The sequence below is a fragment of the Manacus vitellinus genome, unplaced genomic scaffold, assembly GCF_001715985.3.
Source record: "Manacus vitellinus isolate BGI_N305 unplaced genomic scaffold, ASM171598v3 scaffold_0_pilon, whole genome shotgun sequence".
Taxonomy (NCBI): domain Eukaryota; kingdom Metazoa; phylum Chordata; class Aves; order Passeriformes; family Pipridae; genus Manacus; species Manacus vitellinus.
In genome coordinates, this window is record NW_021938789.1 from 47,104,362 (window position 1) to 47,123,927 (window position 19,566).

At 40.2% G+C, this 19,566-nt stretch overlaps 1 protein-coding gene across 1 annotated transcript in view; it reads right to left on the bottom strand.

Moving 5' to 3' along the window:
* Positions 1–8,043: 8,043 nt before the first annotated feature.
* The window catches only part of LOC103759283 (melanopsin), a 37,513-nt gene continuing 25,990 nt past the window's right edge, over positions 8,044–19,566 (bottom strand). Inside the window, exons 8-10 of the mRNA XM_018083856.2 lie at positions 15,591–15,765; positions 11,631–11,780; positions 8,044–8,950 (exon numbers count right to left, since the gene is read on the bottom strand). Coding sequence (XP_017939345.1) covers positions 8,570–8,950; positions 11,631–11,780; positions 15,591–15,765 — 706 coding nt within the window. The 3' untranslated portion in view covers positions 8,044–8,569. The remainder of the gene's footprint in view (positions 8,951–11,630; positions 11,781–15,590; positions 15,766–19,566) is intronic.

Genomic DNA, 19,566 nt, shown 5'->3' on the forward strand with positions numbered 1-19,566 from the left:
CTGGGATTTTCAGTGTCATTGCCAATGTTTGATAACTTTGAACTAGACATTTCAGTCACTATGCATAAAAGAAAATGTCCTGTAGGCTGGAATAGAAATGTAAGCTACACTTTTTCCAAATGGCTTATTAAAAAAGTTATATTCTTTGAGAGAGAAGACTTGGAAACCCAGTCCTTAGAAATACAACTTTTATATTAATTTCTGGTTACTGCCATAAAGCATGCCAGATTAAAGTGTGAGGATAATATTAATTCAGTGCCTGCTATTTATTCACGATTCCTGGAGTGATTCCCAACCATATGTTTTTGTGACAATTCCAGTTGTGCATTTGAATAGGTCATTGAAATTCACCATATTACACAGGTAGAAATATTAAGTGGCAAAATTTGGATTCCAGTTGAGATCCAACATCTTACTTGTTGCATTATTTGGATCTAGGGGATTGTTTTGTATTTTTTATATAATACCTACAGCTGAAACCCAAATATTTTAGTTATTTTGACCACATGTTGCAGTCACGGAGGGCAAAGTGTCTGATGTCTGGGCTTGGGCTGCAGAGAGGAGACTGCCACAACACTGCTACTGTCTGGGCACATCACACCTCCTCCCAGCCCCTGATTATGTTAAATGAGGATAATTACATTTTCTTCCCTCTCAGGAGAGCTGGGAGACAGCCTGTTGCTAAGTTATTCCTCACAGTGTTTGCCAACTGCTTAAACAGTCTGTAAATATTTTTGCGGATGCTCTGTAACTGCAAGCACATCACATTTCTGCTCCAAGTCTTTCAGACTTTTGCACAACTTCCCAGCACTGCTGTCAGAAGAGCACACAGAGGGCAGGGACACACAAGGAGTGGGAGAGGAGGAGTCGAGGGTCCAGGGCAAGGACAAGGACAAATAACCCAGGACGTCCCCTTGGGATTAGCAACCAAAGTATCTTTGCCGTTCACCTGTGGTATCCAGTGGTTTCACTGTGGTTCCGTGCCAATGGGATGGAGCTCCTGGATTCAGGTGGACAGTGTGGGACCCCTCAGCTGTGAGAGGAGATAATCAGTGGAGATCGTGTAGCCTCAGTGGGGCTCCAGGGAAGGTGCCCACCAGGCAGTGATCATCCGTTCTCTTACACCCTGCAAGAACTGGAGGGCACTGAGTGCAAAGTGAGGCTCTGTTTTGTGTAAATCACAAATTGCAGAGCCCATGGGATGTTTTGGGGGTTAGGCTTTCACATGTATCCCAAGAGCAATTCCATAAATCCATGGAAGAAAAGAGGTCTGTGGAAGTTTATTAAATACAATTTCTAGTGCAGAATTTCCAACAGTTCTGGGAGAGCAGAGCAGGAAACTATTGGTACCAGTTTTGCTTCTCTTTGTAGTTACTTGTTGCTGGTCACTGTTGGAGACAAGATATTGACTCAACTGGACCTTTGTTCTGAGTCTGAATGATTTTGTTGTTATATTTGTTTGTTGTTTGGTTTTTTGTTTTGTTTTTTGTTTTCATTTTTCTGAGAAAAAACCAATCTTGTTTCTATCTATTCAGGCTGGAGAGACAAACTTGAAAAGAAGGTCAAGACTTAGGAATATTCACTGTGGTAGTCCTTTGCTTTTTATGTAATTTCATGATGATTTTAGTCTGTCTTGTTTGAGTGTTTGTGATCACTCATCCTGAGCCTCACTGTGCCTGCTGGAGTCCAGGCCCAGATTTGAGGAGGACAATGGAGGGGACTTCTTTACTACCTTTTACCTTGACACGTCCATTGATTCTCTCCTACCGACCGATTTTCTCCCTTTTATTTTCCTTGGATTATTGAAACTGCTGATTTTTCTGTAGCCTGTGGTATCAGAGTTTTCAGTATTTTAATACCAGTGATGTTCCAGAAGTGCGCAACAGCCTTTTCTGAAACAGAGGCGTGTGAAGAAGAGAGATTCAGACTCCATCAGACTTTGTAGGGTGGTTAAAACCTACTCTTACACAAGTTTGGCAACAGCATCTCAGTCAAAATGGAAACATGCCATGGGAGTTTCTCCTCTGGGAATTTTAGTTGTTAATTCTTGCTGGACCAGAAGAGCTCACCCAAACACAAACGTCTTAGTGCATCAGCAGCACCAGAGTGTGGCAGGACAACTCAATCGCAAAGGAACATCTGCTAGGCACCTTCAGAACTGCTCAGAAGCTGCTCCAGGAAAAATCTTCACATGGGGAAATTAAATCCAGACCAGCACAAACCCAAAACCTTTCTGAGGAAACATCCTATGCCAGTAGGGATGCATGCCAAGGCATCCATGAAAAAAAAAAAAAGAAGAGAGAAAAGAAGAACAAAAATAAAAACCCCCAGTCACTCCCAAAGTAGGCAAGATAGTAAAACTTTGGAAAACCAGAGAAGACCTTTTTTTCCTTTTTTTCCAAGTCCATTTCTCTTGGCTTTGCAGACTGGCACCTCTGGCAGACTAAAGTCTAGGAGGACAAGGCATGTAGGAGAAAGCTCCAGAGGCCTGTCAGGAGTTTCAACACTTGCTGCTGGACTCTGATGGAGCAAAATAAGGTCTTAATCTACGCTGTGATTGTAAAGACAGCTTGGAGGAAAAGGCCATACCAGCTCAAATCCCTGCCCCAGAAAAGCATGCGGCTTTTAGGTAGCGTGATAATGAGTAAGAAAATAAAGCACAACGCAGGTTCAGCCCTGCCAGGCAGCTGAAGCTCAAGTTATTTCCACATTACAAAATACCTTAGGGGACAGGCAATTTTTCCACTGAAGTTTACAAAAAGGATAACAGAGATCCTACTGGTCTCTCGGCAAGTTTTCTCCTCAGCAAATTGGAAGCAGTTACTTGCTCAATGGCTGTACATCGTCAGGAAATTTACTGCATTTCTCCAGCAGGACTCCTGCTTTATGCACTCTCCTGACAGTCACACGTGCACTGAGACTCAAAACAACACCAGCCTATTTAAAACTGTCAGCAAATAAGCTAAGGTATTTTTTTAATAGCAAAATTTGTTTCTGTAGGTATTTTAAGAAATTTGTTATTATTCTACTAGAGCAATCAGTGTCTGACACTGGCCACTGATGGCTGTCACTGACACTTCACCTGAACATTCTATCTTTCTCTCCAGACACAAGTAAAGACAGCAATCATACCCCCCCCGGTTTTTTTCTGCTGGGTTTAACAAGGTGAATGACATTTGCTCTTCTAAGAGAAACTTTTCATTCCTGTTTTCTCCACGTGTGGGTGCCCAGATGGTTGAGTCTTGTCATAGTGACCCAAGCACGAAAAAGCTGCCATTGTCTCTGAGCTTGTTTCTTTCAGTTTGTCAATAGATGGGGCTAGACAAAAAGACCTGGGTATATTAATTGGTTGGATATAGCTTTTTGTATCTTTTATGAAGATGGAGTTGGCCATTTTACTGCACTCCTGGTGGCTCAGTAATTTCCACTCTAAGATGCTGTTTTCATTCGTTTTACATTTACTGAACTCAAATGTGTTCAGTTTCACATTTTCCACACTTGTAGTCTGCTCTGGGCTGGATTTTTTTTCTCTGTCTCAGGAAATACGGGTCATTTGTTTCCAAGAACATGCCTGTGGAAAATTAGTTGTTAACGTTAAATACATCCATCTGTTCCTTTGAAGAGATTTGCCACCTGCTTACAGTGGAAAGGAACCTGAAATTTGGCAAGGAGAAACTCTAGGGAGACACCTTCTGCTGTCCCCATGAAAATCTACCCACACTTAGTTCCCTATAAATGTCTGGAAAATACCATTTTCAAGGGGAACAGACCTGCTCCTTGGCATGGAGGGAGAGGTTTGCAGTGCATCACTCTAAGGACTGTGCACCACTGGTGATGGCAGCAGCCCATCTCCTCACCTGTTATTGCCTAGGTCTTTGGCTCATTCAGCCCAGAACAAGGTCCTGAAGATGACAAGGGTCTTCCAAAGCTTTGCTTTAGGGCGAAGAATGCATCTGACCTTTTAAATAAAAATGCCTACAATGATACATAACTATGAATAAAGAGGAAAAATGTTTCAGAATAAAAATAGTCAATATATTGTATAATATGCTATTCCCTATAGAAATTTCCTCTCAGGAGATTTTACCATGGAATATTGGCACTGGGATTGCTGGCATGCAGTTGTATCCTCATGCTGGCATATGAGAGAATTAGTAACAGCTTTTCATGTCCTGTTACAACCCGTAGCACTAACAAGTGCAACCCAAGTGTAACCCTGACACATCATAAAACAAGTAAAATATAGGGACAGGCATCCCAATTCTTAATAAGCCATAGTGTATGCTAATACAAGGGTAAATGTGAAATGAACAATAAAGGCATCCCAGCACCAAACTTCTCACTTAAATACTTGTCCATTCAAGGTGCAGACAAAACACTGACTGAGGCTATGGATATGATGCAAAGCAAGAAATAATCATCAGCTTGTGTCGAGATGATCTGGGAGGGACAGCTGCACCTCAGCTGCTTCCACCTTGTTTGACTTCATCCTGTAGTTACCTGGTCCATGCACTTGCTGAACCAAAGCACTGTGGGCAGTTTTGTTTGCTCTTATCAGAGAAAAGAATCCACTGCATAACACACACCTAAGTCTCTATCTCCCCACTAACTCGAATCACTTTCATGCATTTGTGAAAGAACCAGACAAAAAATATCAAGGATAACCTGCACAAAGAAGCAGTAAAGAGTAGCTGTTAAAAAAAATAAATAATAAAAGGGTGAGGGAAGAGTAAGGAAATTAAAAAACAGGGTATTTTCCTTCCAGTATTTTCCAGTTTTGCACATTACAAGATAAACTTTTTTCAAACAGCAGGGTGGAAGGGTTTTCTGATTCAAGTGTTCTCCTGAAAGGAGAAAATGGATGGGAACTGAATGACCTTTCTAGAAGAACGTGGTATTAGATCTTGCTTCATACCAACCCAAGGCAGCAAGATTCATTAAGATTCAAATAAGTAAATTTTCTTATTTGAAAACTTTATCTAACCGTTGATTTAACTATAAAAAAATACCATTGTCAGTGGTAAGAGAAAATGTTTACACTTCTAGTCTGGATTTTCTATTACTTATGGAAACTGGAACATATCCTATAACTGTGCTATAGAAAGATTTAGCAGAAACAAACAATTGCTCATTAACTTTCATTTGGCTTTAGGACAAAGATCAAAGTCTGCCATCACAGTTCTAATGTATTGACTTTGGTTAATTTTTTTCAGTTTCATTCATCTCATTCCTGACATCCCAGTTAAAGTCATTGTATTTCAAAAGCTGCTGAACAACTTCAGATTTTACCAAGTCAGTGAACTCTAATTTTGGATGTTCAGCACTCCAGTAGGTGAGTGCTTGGTTGCACGTGAGCAGTCTAAATGATTGAAAATAAAGTTATATATCTACCTTATTATTAACTAAATCAGAGCATGGGTTTCAAAAACTTTGACTCAACTTTTTCATTCTTCCTCCTGGCTTCAAAAATAATGATTAAATAAGAAAAACAAACAATAGATAGTTTGGTTTAACTCCTCAGAATTTTTTATTCCATTTGAGTGAACCAATACATTCTTCTGTGAAATGGGAAGCAACAGTTATTATTGCACATTTTTGTGTTCCATCTATTCTAATGCAGCAACAGAGAAGTTTCCAAAATTTTTCTTCATTGTGGTAGTCAATTTAAGACACATTTACTCTGTGACCAATGTTTCTGCAAAAGTCTCACAGTGACTGTAGTAAGTCTATGTGATATTTCATATTTCATGTTTTGTCTCTCTACTGCTATCTCATTTGGTATTTTAGCCTATATCAGTTTAAATAAGCAGTAATCTTGCCATTAGCTGCAGAAACAATGGTACTAATTGTGTACGACATTAACAGTATAAAAGTGAAACACTTCTTTGCACATGCCTCAAGCCTGCTAATTTTCTGAGACACACTAACAGTACCAACACACATGCAAGAAATCACTGGAAAGTTGTCTTGTAGGCTAACAAGTAGAATGTAAAATTTTGGATATTGAGGAGTTTTTTGACTATTTAGGTCGTCCTCTCCTGTCAAAAACTATGGCAATACCCTGCCTGCAGTTTTACCAGTACAAGTTTGTCATAACCTGAGTGCAAAATCTACTCCAGGACACACTTTTACATCATGGAACATCAAATGCATTTTCTATTGTTATTTAGAGTAATTTTACAACAGTAAAAATCAGGTCTAAGATTTGGAAGCCTTATAAAAACACTTGCTTCCTAACGTCTGGCTCAAGAAGAAAGGAGATACTGCAGCTGTGGATATTAAATGCACGTAGAAGTAATGTCACTACACAGCTGACAGAGGAAAAAAACCCAAATCAGAGAGGGCAGGTTCAGAAAAAAAAAAAAAGAAAATAATCCAAGACGGTGGGACAATGTTTACCCTAGGACTGAACCTGCTCTGTTTTCCCTTAAAATCATATTTAATTAATATTCAATTACTCATTGTTGCCAAAACTATGCAGTGGATGAAAGCCTGACACTGAGAAGCTGCAAGTAAGCACGTCCCTGTCCCAGTCCCTGGAAGCTGTCCTGCACTTCCTGCTCACTGCTCTAGTCCTCAGATGGAGGAATTGCTTTTGGAAATGCTGACCTGATTGCAGATGACCTTGGCATGATTCCTGGCCCCGGCAGAAAACTCTGCACCCAGTGGGCACAGGCTTTGGCAGCCTGGCTGTGGGTACCCCAGCCTGGTGCTGCCCCAGCTGAGCCCTGGCCCTCTGGCACCATGCACCAGGGTTGCACACAGCAGCCACACATATAATGTGGCTCCACCACCCTTTTCTCCTCTCAGTGGTAAGGAAGTGTGTTGGCCTCATTTCTTATTATTTGAGTACCTCAAATAATAGCAGCATTAATAGTACTAGCATTGCATTAGGCAGTGTGTCTCAGCAAGTGTTTCAGCCCTCTCAAAAGTCTGCTGGCTGGCATCCTGCAAAGCCTCAGGTCTGCAAGTTTGGAGGCATTCTTCTCTGTCTTACACTGCTTTGGGTTTTATTTTTTTCTTCAGTGGCATTCCTGTCTAGCTTGTTGCAAACAAGATTTGTGATATTTTCTTTTGTAATGAAAAATAATTTTAAAAAACCCAAATGTCTGTGCTTTCCATCTGTTTTTTTGCATTAGGAAAACAGGCAAAGAGAAATTACTTCTTGAGACCAGCCAGTGCATACAACAAACCTGGAAATGCTTTCAGTGATCTCTGCACAATCTAGGATACAAGGGAACAAACTGAGACTATAAACATTAACTCTCACTCTCTTGTTGAATGTCTGAATGCTATGAGACTCACTGGACCAAATATTTGCACTATTACATCCAGAGGAACACCTGCTGTCTACTAATATATACTGATATTATGTGGAGAACAATATAGTTCAACTTGTTGTCTACATTTGAAAATCAGAGACTGAAAGGGAAGATGTGGACAACATGGGAAAATGAGTAACAAAAGGAAGAATGCAGTTAGGAATAAAATGCTAGGAGAGTCTTGTGAGCCTGAGCCATAATGTGAAGCACGGATAAAATGAGTGCAATTAGTAACCACAGATAATGATGTGAGTGCAGATCCTGTAGGAAACACCACAGTAACTGTGGAGTTTTCTCCCAGGATGAGGTTTTACCCACTCAGAATGCCTCTGGTAAGTGACCTGTAGAAGACATTTGCTGGGTAATTTTAGAGGAGATGAGAAGAATGTCCTCAATAGATAAGTGACATACAGCAGCCAAGACTTTGTTATTGTCAATGACATGTCAAGCCAGCTGTGAACATTCACCCTTTCAATCACAGACTCATTAGGATCCATATGTATTTAATTAAGACTGTAGCTCTAAAGGTGCTCTAAATGTTTCTATGGTAGTGTATGTTTTAGCACGTAGTACCTTGCATTTTGACATTTAGGTGACCATGCTAATGTTGAGGTAAAATCCAGACTTCTAGCACTAAACTTCAGAAGTTCAGATGTTGGGAAGCAGTCACTTCCCAGTTACATCAACAGTTTCTCTCTTTATGTTTAGCAAGCTGCCTATTTAAAAAATGAAACATGGCCAAAAAAATGCTGAAAAATATTTATTAAAATATAGTTCAGGTCACCTAGCCACCTGCCTTTACTGCTGGGGCTAGTGAAAGCTGTGGTCTTGTGATGCTTCCCATCACTGTCCAGAAGACAGCTGCCAAAACAGGAATGCTGTTTCATGTGCAGATAGCAGAAACATTCAGCAGCTGACCCTGCTCTTGGTCATTTTCCCTTCTGCTGGCACCTTCATCAGTGGCAACAAATCAGAGCCTCATGAAGCAGGCAGCCTATCTGACTGATGCCACTCGATTATGCTGCCAGATCTTCCACTGCTCATTTCCTGCAGCACAATGTGAAAGAAAGCCTGTTTCCATGCCTGAGCTGGTTTGGACAAAGATAAATCTGAAGGCTGCCTAGTGACTACCACATAAGCATACAAAAAAATCTGATGACTTAACCTACAAGGCTTCAGTTATTTGGTATAATTAAGTGGAGAAGATGCCAAGAAAATAATTGCCAGAGAGTTTTCTTTTGACAAATTTATGATAGAAATTTCTCAACAGCTTGAAGGAACTCCATGGATGAACTAAGTCCTTCCAAGTCCAGCAGATTGCCCTTTTTGTCATTAAAGTGGAATAATTCAGTCTCTTCCTCTTCTTCCCGAAATAGATTGCTCTCTGAGGTAGGAATGATGACGATGCGAGGGACTGCATTGCTAATGACAGAGTCCAGGACTCCATTAGCTTGACTTTCTTGAGTTGCCATCTGTGAAGTACTTGAGTCTCCTCTAGTGACACTGCTGCTATTCAAACCAACAGGCAGAGAAGCTGCTCGCAGGGAGCTGGTCACAAGTGCTGCAGGAGGGCTGTGTAGACCTGGCTGCCCAAGCACCTTCTCCAAACAGCTAGAGGAGAGCAAAACCTGGAGTGGAGACATAAGCTTTAGTGTTGTCATACACTGTATGACTGTGGAAACCAGTACTAGAAATACTCATTAGCACTTGTCACTATTTGAGTCACCAGGCCTATTTTCTAAACACTTGAATTGTTAACTAGAGGGAAGATCACAATGTGCTAACATATACTGTTTGGAAAGCAGAGTGTTAAATGAAGCAAAAGAAGACATGCTCAAATTGCAGCAGAGGTCAAAAAAACCCAAAAAAACAAACCACCACAAAGCAAACAAAAGAAGAAAAGAATATTTCTATATCTGACTTATTTTATTACTAAAAAAAGGAATTACTCCATTTTTAACGTCTCAGGGTACCAGACAATTACACTTTTCTCTCTTCTCATGGAAGAGATCTCAGATAAGACTCAAGTACACTGTATTCTTTATTTTCATCATCCTTGTGACAATGCCTATCATGATGACCCTAAAAAGCTCCTAGTACTGCCTCAGGGAAGTCAGTGGCTTTGCATTCACACTTTGGACAGTGTGAATGCTTCAACAAAGAAGCAGCAAACATCCACTTTGCTAACAATTTCTTATCTACCTATTTTGAGAGAATTCTGATTTCTAACTTGGCCCTGATGGCAACTTCCCTGATTCCTTTCCATAGCTCTTTGTGCACAGTATGCAAACAGTCCCATGCATTTTTATGCTCTGGAAAGCAACAAGCCTGGGACACTGACTGGCTTCTTTCAAGGATGCTTTTACATTTTTGATGCAACTGTTCATTAAGGAGCCTTGATCTCAGTCAGCGAAAAGAATTCAGAGGTACATAAGGTTTTTAGATGTTTTTGAGATAATCTTCTTAATGGAAACAAATTATAAGATTATTTTCCTAAAAAAAAATTTTGTTAAGTCAAAAAGGTGACCCTTCACTAAATTCACACTTGTATTTCTGCAGTTGAATATTTCTGGAGGTGCTGTAATTGGAATTCAGTCACAGAAAATCCAGTAATGCTATTAAAACCTTCAAACTAATATCTAAAGATACAGTGGGGCTTCTTTAGTGTTGGTTGGGGTTTTTTTAAGGATAAATGTGTGGTCTCACAGTGAAACATTTTAACTGACAAATAAATATTTATCCTGATAGTATGAATACTGACCTATCGCATTTAGCTAATACAAAAAAACCTTCATACCACACAGGAACCTCTGCTGAAAATATTAAGAAAAGCAAATGAGGCTTTGAATATTCAATTTAAATTAACTCCTCTTCTGTTCAAGGGTTATTTATCAAAGTAATTCAACAGATGTCTTTCAAAGGCAAAGTATAGCATACGAGCCTTCTTTTGGGCTACAAAACTGCTAAATTCCAGAGCACAGAAATATTTATTTGATTGCTGAACAGTTTTATGCAGATTCACCTCAAATTTACTTCCCTTCTCCTTCCTTGTGAGACTGAAAGCCAGTGGTTCTCCAGAGCCAGGGGGCAGTATCTTGTCTTTGTGACTTACCTACAACCTTGAACACACTGGACTACATAGCAGCAGAACTGGGTATTAGGTATATTGAGTCCATGTTGCTTGCCACCACATTTGAAGCCATTGTTTTTCCATCAGTACTGTTCACAACAGTTTCAGGGAAAGAACAAGGTTTCCCAGGACTTGATCTTAATGAGACACATGGAAGAAGACAGGGCGGATGCATGCGGGAACCAGGTTGTCGGATGGCTGGAAATTTCCAAAACAGCTCCTGCTTTAAACTGCACTGTCTCTAGATAATTACCATCAGAGCTGTAAGGCAGCACAGGGGACAGAGGCAGATATTGCAGCTGCCAAAGGTGTGGCTATTTGTAAGCCTATGTCTGTTAAAAATGCAGTGCTGATATGTGCTTGACCTTGTGCCACCCATATAAATACTCATTTCAAAACTGATGTTACAATCTGGCAGAAGCTGACTTGTGGGTGACCTGCTCCTCCCATCCCACTTCCGCAGGGAATGGGGTGCTCCTCAACAACTTGATGCCAAACCTCAGTGGTTTGGACAATGGGTGTGATGCATCCACAAAAGATGCTCTGAGTACTCACCGTCTCCTCTTTCAGTGAGGGAAGGGTGGCAGCTGCCAGACTCTCCCACACTTAGGGAGAAATGGGAGTTTCTTTCTTGTCTTCCCCCTCAACAAAAATGAAACATTTTAATGTACACTGAAAAGAAGAAAAAGGGTGGCTTCTATTACTTCAAACTCTGTTTTGCAGACTTAACTTTATTATGAAAGGAGGCTGCCACTATATAGACACAAGGGTCAGGATGAGAGGAACCAAAGCTGGGGTAGGTAAACAGGTGAAGAGGCAAAGAACTCATCTTTTTACATTTGATGCTATTGACTATGCTTTAACACAGCTTCAGAGCTATGAGCTGATGCTGGCTTTCCCAAAACAGGCTACATATCATTGGAAAAAGTTAATAAGGCATTCCTGGCATTCTCATTTGTCACACACACACCAAAAAAAAAAAAAAAAAAAAAAGAAAAAAAAAAAAAAGTAATAATAGCATGGATGAAGAGGACGTTGGAATCAGTATACATAAAGCCTATAGATGAAATAGATAAGGATATAAACATATAAAGACTGAATTATCATTCCAGAGATGATGTACTGCAGCAAGATTAACAATAAAATAGAGAGTCCTCAGCTGAGACTTTTTTCCATACCTTTTCGGCAGTTGCTGCATTGCAGCTGCAGCTCTTTGGGAGCAGGTCTCTCTTCTCTTGTCTCAGACTCGTTGAGAAGGAATGACTTCGGCGAGGCTTCAGTTTCTCATGACCAGGCTCTACAGGGTCAAGCTCTACATCGCTCCAAGTCTAATCACAAATTATGAAGGATTTCACACAGTTGCACCCTTTCTCAAATTCACTTACAGAAAATTAAAGCTGTTCTAACATAGGTCTCATACTCAAATCTCCCCTGGGGAGAGGCTTGGCTTTAAGTCTTGTTACTTACCCTGGATTATTTTGCTGAACAAAAAAAAAAAATCTTTTAAATAATGAAAAATTATTTGATCTCTTTTCACCATGATCTTTTTCACACCTTTTTATCTCATTGCTTGTGCTATGCTTATAGCTGAAGAGCACTTGAATTCTAAAGATGGGAGCAAGTACAACCAATCTATTTAATATGTCTTATGGCATTCTACATGACTGGTAAAACACTGTGGACATGGACAGATCCAAACCCACATTTGTATACATGCCAGCAGAATATCCAGAACACCTGGGGCTTCTCAATCCCCATGAGCTTGTTGATTCTACAAACCATCATTAGTGCATGGGAAACAACGGGTGGGCTCTGCACTAATTTTCTGAGAGCACGCCAGCAATGAAGCACAAACGTGACATTGCAACCATGCCATTCCATTTACAGGCTTGGGCAGAGGTCATCCATCATCCCTTACTTTGTGGTGACTTTTTGATTGAGTATCAATGATGGGATCATTCCACTGTTTTCAACACCAGCTTTGAGATATGGATAGATAGATGACAGATAGACAGACAGACAGGGCTCCACACGAGTGGGAAGCTAGTGCATAATTCCTCTGCATCACCTTGCTCATGCATCTATGTGTTGCCACCTGTTTATTTCTCCTCACTTGCCAGATCAAACTGTAAATGCTCCTTGATGTGATTCGTAAATATGTTTGTTCCCTACACTAACATGTACATAACACATAGAGGAAAGTGTTGGTGGCAACAGCTGTTGCTGGTGTCATTCTTGCCCATCAATATTTTATTTGAGCATTCCAAAATTTTTCTCAGTCCTGCTGTCATGCCAGTCATCAAGCTTAGCTTTTATTTCAGCAGCTGCTCTTTCAGCTAAAATCTGTACAGCTGCACTGAGATGTCAGTAGCCCCAAGGACAATTGCCTTTGACTGTGTCAACTTGGCACAACGCAGCTCTGTGCATCTCTAACAGCACGTGTTTTAACTGAGACTCCTAAGCCAAAGTTGTGCCAAAGGCTGAAGTTTCTTATCCTCGTTATCCTGCCTCTTGAAGGAGCACCCCCAACCAAACACACAGAGTAACCTGCTAACACGAACAATTAAGTCCAAGTACTGTCCAATGGTGAAGAAGAGAAAGCTTCTTGGATGAGGGCAGATGATGCAGCTGAAATTACTTCATTTGACATCAAACAAAGGAATAATGGGGAGAAAATTTGGGAATAAACTAAGTCAAGGAAAATCAAAAGGTAAAAGGGGCAAAAAAGGTTGAAAATAAGAAAATGAGGAGTAACCCTGTTTTAAACTAGTCAACATATTTCCATGTAGCTATGTGTACTACCTCAACCAGTGAATGAAGCAGATGTGTAAGACAAGTAGTCCCCTTGATTTCAAGGGAGATACAGATATGTGTGCACACTCTGTTTGCTCCAGCTGCTAAGCAATCCCAAACAAATTATACTCTTCTTTCTTTTAATGATAGGATATTGGCGTGTTACATATACTAACCTCATATTGCAAGGTTAATCTGGGTATTTTACAGTTTATGAACAATCACAGTTGATACTCATCATTGTGAAATCAGTGGTCTGTGAATGGAATTAAATCAGCAGGACAGATTATCTCATTCTCCTTCACATTGCAATAGTAATATTAATGCATTTATTTATATCTTCAAGAGCTATGACAAACACTAAATTTCATAGCCCATACAAAGTGAATCACTTTTTTTCCTATCTCATTAAAGTCTTTTGCCCTAACATAGCAGGAACCAGACAAACATGAAAGTGCTCCCCATGGCCTTAAGATTATGAGAGCCTAGGTAAGCAAATCTGGGGATCCTTGTGCTATGCGCTGTGATACAGTAGTGTTGCACTCCACAAGAGTCTCATCACACACTTCAAATTGCTTGGGCTCAAATCTGAACAACAGTATGCTAAAAATAGGCTTTGCCTAGGCTAAGAGAAGCCTTTCACTCTTCTATTTATTGTTTTAATTTAAAAGAAATTCTATAGTAGACATATTTCATAAAGTACTACAGCAAAAACTTGTCACTTCTAGACAAAGACTCTCCTGTGAAGTAGCTCATCCATTGCACGGTACTAAAACAACTTCTAATTTTGAGTGGCAAAGCACACCCCATTTAGGAGATGTCATTATTTTAATTATAATCATTACTACCAGTCTGTAATACCATAACCTGTAGGATGTTTAGTGATAGTCAGGAATGCGGTTGTGATATGTGATATAATCACAAAGTGGAAGAGGATGCTTGTCCTCAGAGAGTTCACAGCTTCACAAACTGAATATCTGAGGCTAACCAGCGAATGCAATGTGTTACTTTAACTGGAAGCCTACCTGATATATCCGTATGGTTAATGTGCAAGGGAGGCAGTTGAAGGAGTGCGAAGTAACCTCTCTTTTGTAATGAGGTAGATTTTGTTTCATTAGGGCTCAGGTACTGAGCCTTCCTTTCAGGCACTTAAACCCAGTGACCAGTGTATTTTTCACTCCAGTGTGTTTTAATGGCATCTACCTGCCATCAAAGAGTTCAGAAATCTCCCTGTTGCTGTTACCCAAAATGACAACTTCCATTCTCCAGCTGAAAATTTGGTGCAAAATTACCTTGTCTGAGAATAGTTCAAGCTGGTTTTCCTGATGGTCCTGAGTCCATTGCCAAATCAAAGACCCCAGTCTTCCCCAAAATACCAGACACAGTCACAATCTCACTGAAGCACAACTCCATGGCTTGACTCTCACCTTGAAAATAGTCACATGTAACCCAGGCCCATCCTCGCCCAGATTGCTGGCCCCAGGGGAGAGTCAAGAGCTTGCCACTCAGCCTGTCACAGTGTTTTACACCTTTGTGAGAGTTTACCAGAGGCAGCTGTTGTTCTGGGAGGTTTCTGATGCCCAAGTTGAGCAGGGGGCAGTACAGGTCCCCAGGAGGGCCAGCCCCAGCCCGGACCCTGCCATGCCTGCCACCATCCCCCCAGAGCCAACTTCCCAGCACCTCTGCAGGCAAGGCCGGCTTCTTGTGACAGAGAGGCAAGTGAGGTCATGCTGAGAGAGGCTGTGAAGAGTCCCAGGGGATTCTTTTATTTCTGTCTCACTCAGTCACCAGCCTTACTGACACTTGGGGTATGCTTCTTACAAAACACCCCACCATGCTCCAGGGACAGGAATCTTTTGCTCCTCATAGTTAAAACCCAGGGAAAGAAATAAAAAATTTCCCATCCTACATAAAACAGATTTCCTTTAAAATAATAAGACAGCTTTTGGATAGGTTTGAAGACTTTGGATGGGACATTGTTTTGTTGTCCTCCAGCCCAGTCAGACACTAAATTATAGGCAGTAGTTCCTGACACAGATAGTGTCTGACAATCATGCTTTTTAATTCACATTAAAGACTTAACCTGAACATCCTTGGTCCCATTATGCATCTGAACCACGCAGATGTGCTGGCCTGGATGCTTTCTCTTATCATAAATCATCATGCGTAAACTCCCAGAAATGCTTGGCAGAAATGACCTCACATGACCCCCAACATTTAGTTACACTCCCCTCCTCCCCCTTTTCCATTCTCTAATTTTGAATATGTATTTATAGAGTCACATATTTTGGGAGTCTGAGAAACATTATACTCACTTTCCTTCGTGGAAACAAGAAAAGACTTACAGCTTCTCCAGTAGAAATAGATGAAACACAAGCGCTCTTGGTCCTGCCAGCAAGAGATTGGTGGCTGGAGAGAGAGGTCCTGAATGATGACTCATTTATGGACCCTCTCAGGAGGTCATTCTTTGATATTCGTATTAGGAACCTCAAGCAGGGGACAGCATTGTGGATGGTTTTTCTGAAGGAAAAGGTGAGAATAAAAAAAACAACTGTCACATTGTTGACATAGCTTTGAAATTCATGTGGTAAAAGTACCATCTCTTTCCACCACCTAAATATGGCTTCTGTTTTGATTCACGGGGTCTTACAGATTACCCATAAACATCATAGTATATCTAGTGGAAACTACTCAAAAGGCTGAAAAGAAAATAAGAAATGCTTCTAGTCATTGTATCAAAACACATGTGGAAGAGCTGCATGGATAAGTAGTAAGAATTGAAAATACCTTGAAGAGCATGATTGCTTTTGATTTATTTAAAAGGTTAACCCAGAAAACTTTCAGAGTAGCTGGTACAAAGATCTTCACTGTGCAAAGGCACAGAATGAGTAGAAAAAAGGGAAGGGGGAGAAGGCCAGAAGAATCAGATATTGTTACTTATTTGTATCACAACAGCTACTGTAAACTCCTATTGAAAACAGGAAAACACAAGCACAGATGAAAACCATGATCTAGACCCCAAATCTTTTCTTATTCATTAAATAATAATCTCAGCCATGTTTGTGTGAGTTTACTTCTCATGGCCCCAGCGCTGGCCCTGTACAGTGCAATGCCAGCTGGCAGGGTGATGCTAGCCAGAATGCTTCATTTGGTGTAACACCTCTCCAACACCTCCCCAAGACCTCCCAATCCTTTATTTCAGCCCAAAACATGAAGCTAATACTGGCACAAAACTAAATGAACAAGTCAAAAAGTGAGGCAGCAACAAGGCATATGGGAAAGAACTGATGCAGGGGAGTAGAGATAGATGGAGGATGTTGGTATATCGACTTTACACTAAGACGCAAGTCAAGCAGACGTATATTGTAAAATCTTTGCTTCTATAGTTACCAAGTTCGTTGAATAACTAGTAAATTTTAAATCATCATTTCTATTATCATAAAAGATCAAACGTTAAAATTTCAATACAGGATTCTGGAATCACAAGATGAGATCACTAGTTTGTAATCAAAAAAAGAAATCCACTGCCACCAAACCCAAATATTTGTCATCATCACCACTCTCAGTATACCAGACTTCTGCATCTCTTCCCTCTCTACCTTCAGAGGTAAGTGAATAGCAGCTCTGTGTCTACTCTGGAAACAAGGACTGAAGAAAGCTGTGTGCACCGTCATTCCTGATCCTGCCAAGATGCCTACTGGTGACCTGGCAGAGCCCCACTGAGCTGCTTGGGGGAGAAGGCTACTCATATGGTTCTGTATAAAAAAAAGATAGTTAATGTTGTGCACAAAATAAAAAGTTCTGAGAAACAGCATGTGTTTACAGGACAAGAAAAAAGGCCAAGTTCCCGTAAGTTCCCTTTCATACTGAAGATCTCAGGCTGGTGCTGAAAAGAAGCTGCATCTTTTTTTCCCCCCATGTGTTTCTTCTGCTTCTACTAGAGAAGCTGTAAGTCTGAGAAGCTGAACCTCTTCCCTCTGACACAGATGTAGCTTTTCATGTGTCATAGGCTACTTGGGCCTGTAAACCGTTTGAAAAGTAAAAGTTAGTGTAAAACACATCAATCTGTTCATTAAGTGGGTCTTCATGCAGAGATCTCCTAATGCTGGAGGTTCAGGAAACATATATCTGATGATTAATTTTTAAGGACACATATGAACATTGTCTTGAGGGACCAGAGTTTCAGTTTTAGTAATATGTGGGAGGACTACTGAGGAACACTTTTTTGGCTGCAATGAAAGTGAATTTTGAAGGGAGTTTTAAATTCTATGTATGAAATACAAAATACGTATAAACTGATATACTTATTTAATGATATTTTTATAATCTGAAATACAAGAGTCACCTAGTGTAAAATACAGTATAAAAAACTTCTTGATTATTATTCATTATGATTATTCATTATTTATGGTGGAGCAGTTTTGAACCAATCATTTCTGTATAACTGTGCTTCACTTGGGAGCAAGTTGGAAACATGGAGATGCAGAATTTCCCTGTTTGCTCTGAAAGAATAAAAAAGAATAACAAACCTAAAACTTCTCAAAAAACACAGCTGTGTGTTAGAGTAATTGCAGAACATAAGAGTCAACACACAAGTTTTTATAGGTGGAAGCTTTCCTTCCCACAAAAAAGCATTTAATGAATTAAAACTTTGAGCACATTTCTTATTTACTCACATTTGTTACTACCTATCAGGGAGGGAAGTGTTTTTCTCCTTTATCCTGGTGAGGAGTGAATGGACGGGGAAGAACATAACAATTAAAGTCTCAGACCAGTTTTTAAAAGCCAAGTCCTAGCACAAAGGTCATTGTTACATTTTCAGTTACAGTCATTGTAATGTGCTTTTTCCCTCCATTTGCACAAGGTAAGGAAACCCCACAAAAAGGCTTGTTTGTTTTGTTGGGGTGATAAGACGCAGTGACAGCAATTCTCTGTGCAAAAAAGCATCTTGCTTTGCTAGTTGTACATCACTGGTTTGAGCCATATTCGAATTCTTTAGATTCTGATTTCTAGATGCCTCTTTACAGAGAGATTTGGAAAATAACTTGGATTTAACTTAGTTCAGTAGTTCCAATATAAAATGGCAAATTATCTGCTGCTCCACCCCTTAACCGTTTAGCCTGAACAGACTGGCACATTCATCTGTGATCAGATAAATTACTTTCAAGGCATAATGTAAATAATTAGAAGATTTGGAAATTATCCAGAAACACTAATCTTTATATATATATATTCATTATTCACTGTTCAAGCAAAATTGATCCTGCCAGCTTATTTTTACCAGCTGACTTATTGGTGTATTGTAGTTGCTTTTTCAGTTTTGAAACTGTGTTCTTGATTTATCCCAAAGGACCCAATATTACTTCTTTTCCTGACTGGATGGCTCTCAAGTGTATGAAATGTCTTCACAACAAGTCCATAAACACTTCTCTTGTTGATATGTCTAGAAATATAAGTCAGAAAGCAGGGAGAAGAGGAGGCTGAGGAGAGATCTCATCGCAGTTACAACGTCCTTGTGAGAGGAAGCACAGGGGGTGGGCACTGATCTCTTCGGAGTGGTGACCAGTGACAGGACCCAAGGTTATGGCTTGAAGCCGTGTCAGGGAAGATTTAAGTTGGATATTAGAAAAAGCTTCTTCACTCAGAGTGTGGTTGGTACTGCTCCTCAGGGAAGTGGTCACAGCATGAAGCCTGACAGAGTTCAAGAAGTATTTGGATGATAATCTCAGGCACATGGTGTGATTCTTGGGAATGGTCCTGTGAAGGGATAAGAGTTGGACTCAATGATCCTTGTGAGTCCCTTCCAACTCAGCACATTCTGTGATTCTGTGATCAGAAAAAAATAACAGTTCATAATGCATCAGACAGCCATACAAAACTTCTAATTGAAGGTCTGCAACTCATCAGAAACATTCTTCTATACTAAACTGAAAGGCCCTGAAAACTTAAAAAAATCAGATGGTTTTTGGAGGATGAAAAAGGATGTTAGTTATGATAGCAGATATTTTTTAAAAAAAAATGTCTCTAAACTGGAGAAACATGAATTTGACAGATGTACCATTCAGTGGGTAGGGAATTGGCTGGATGGTCACACTCAAAGAGTTGTGGTCAATGTGTTCAGCCTGAAGAAGAGAAGGCTCCAGGGAAACCTTACAGCAGCCTTCCAGTATCTAAAAGGGGCCTACAGGAAAGCTGAAGAGGGACTTTTTACAAGGGCATGTAGGGATAGGACAAGGGGGAATGGTTTTAAACTGAGAATAGGTTTAGATTGGATATTAGGAAGACATTCTTTACTGTGAGGATGGTGAGGGACTAGAACAA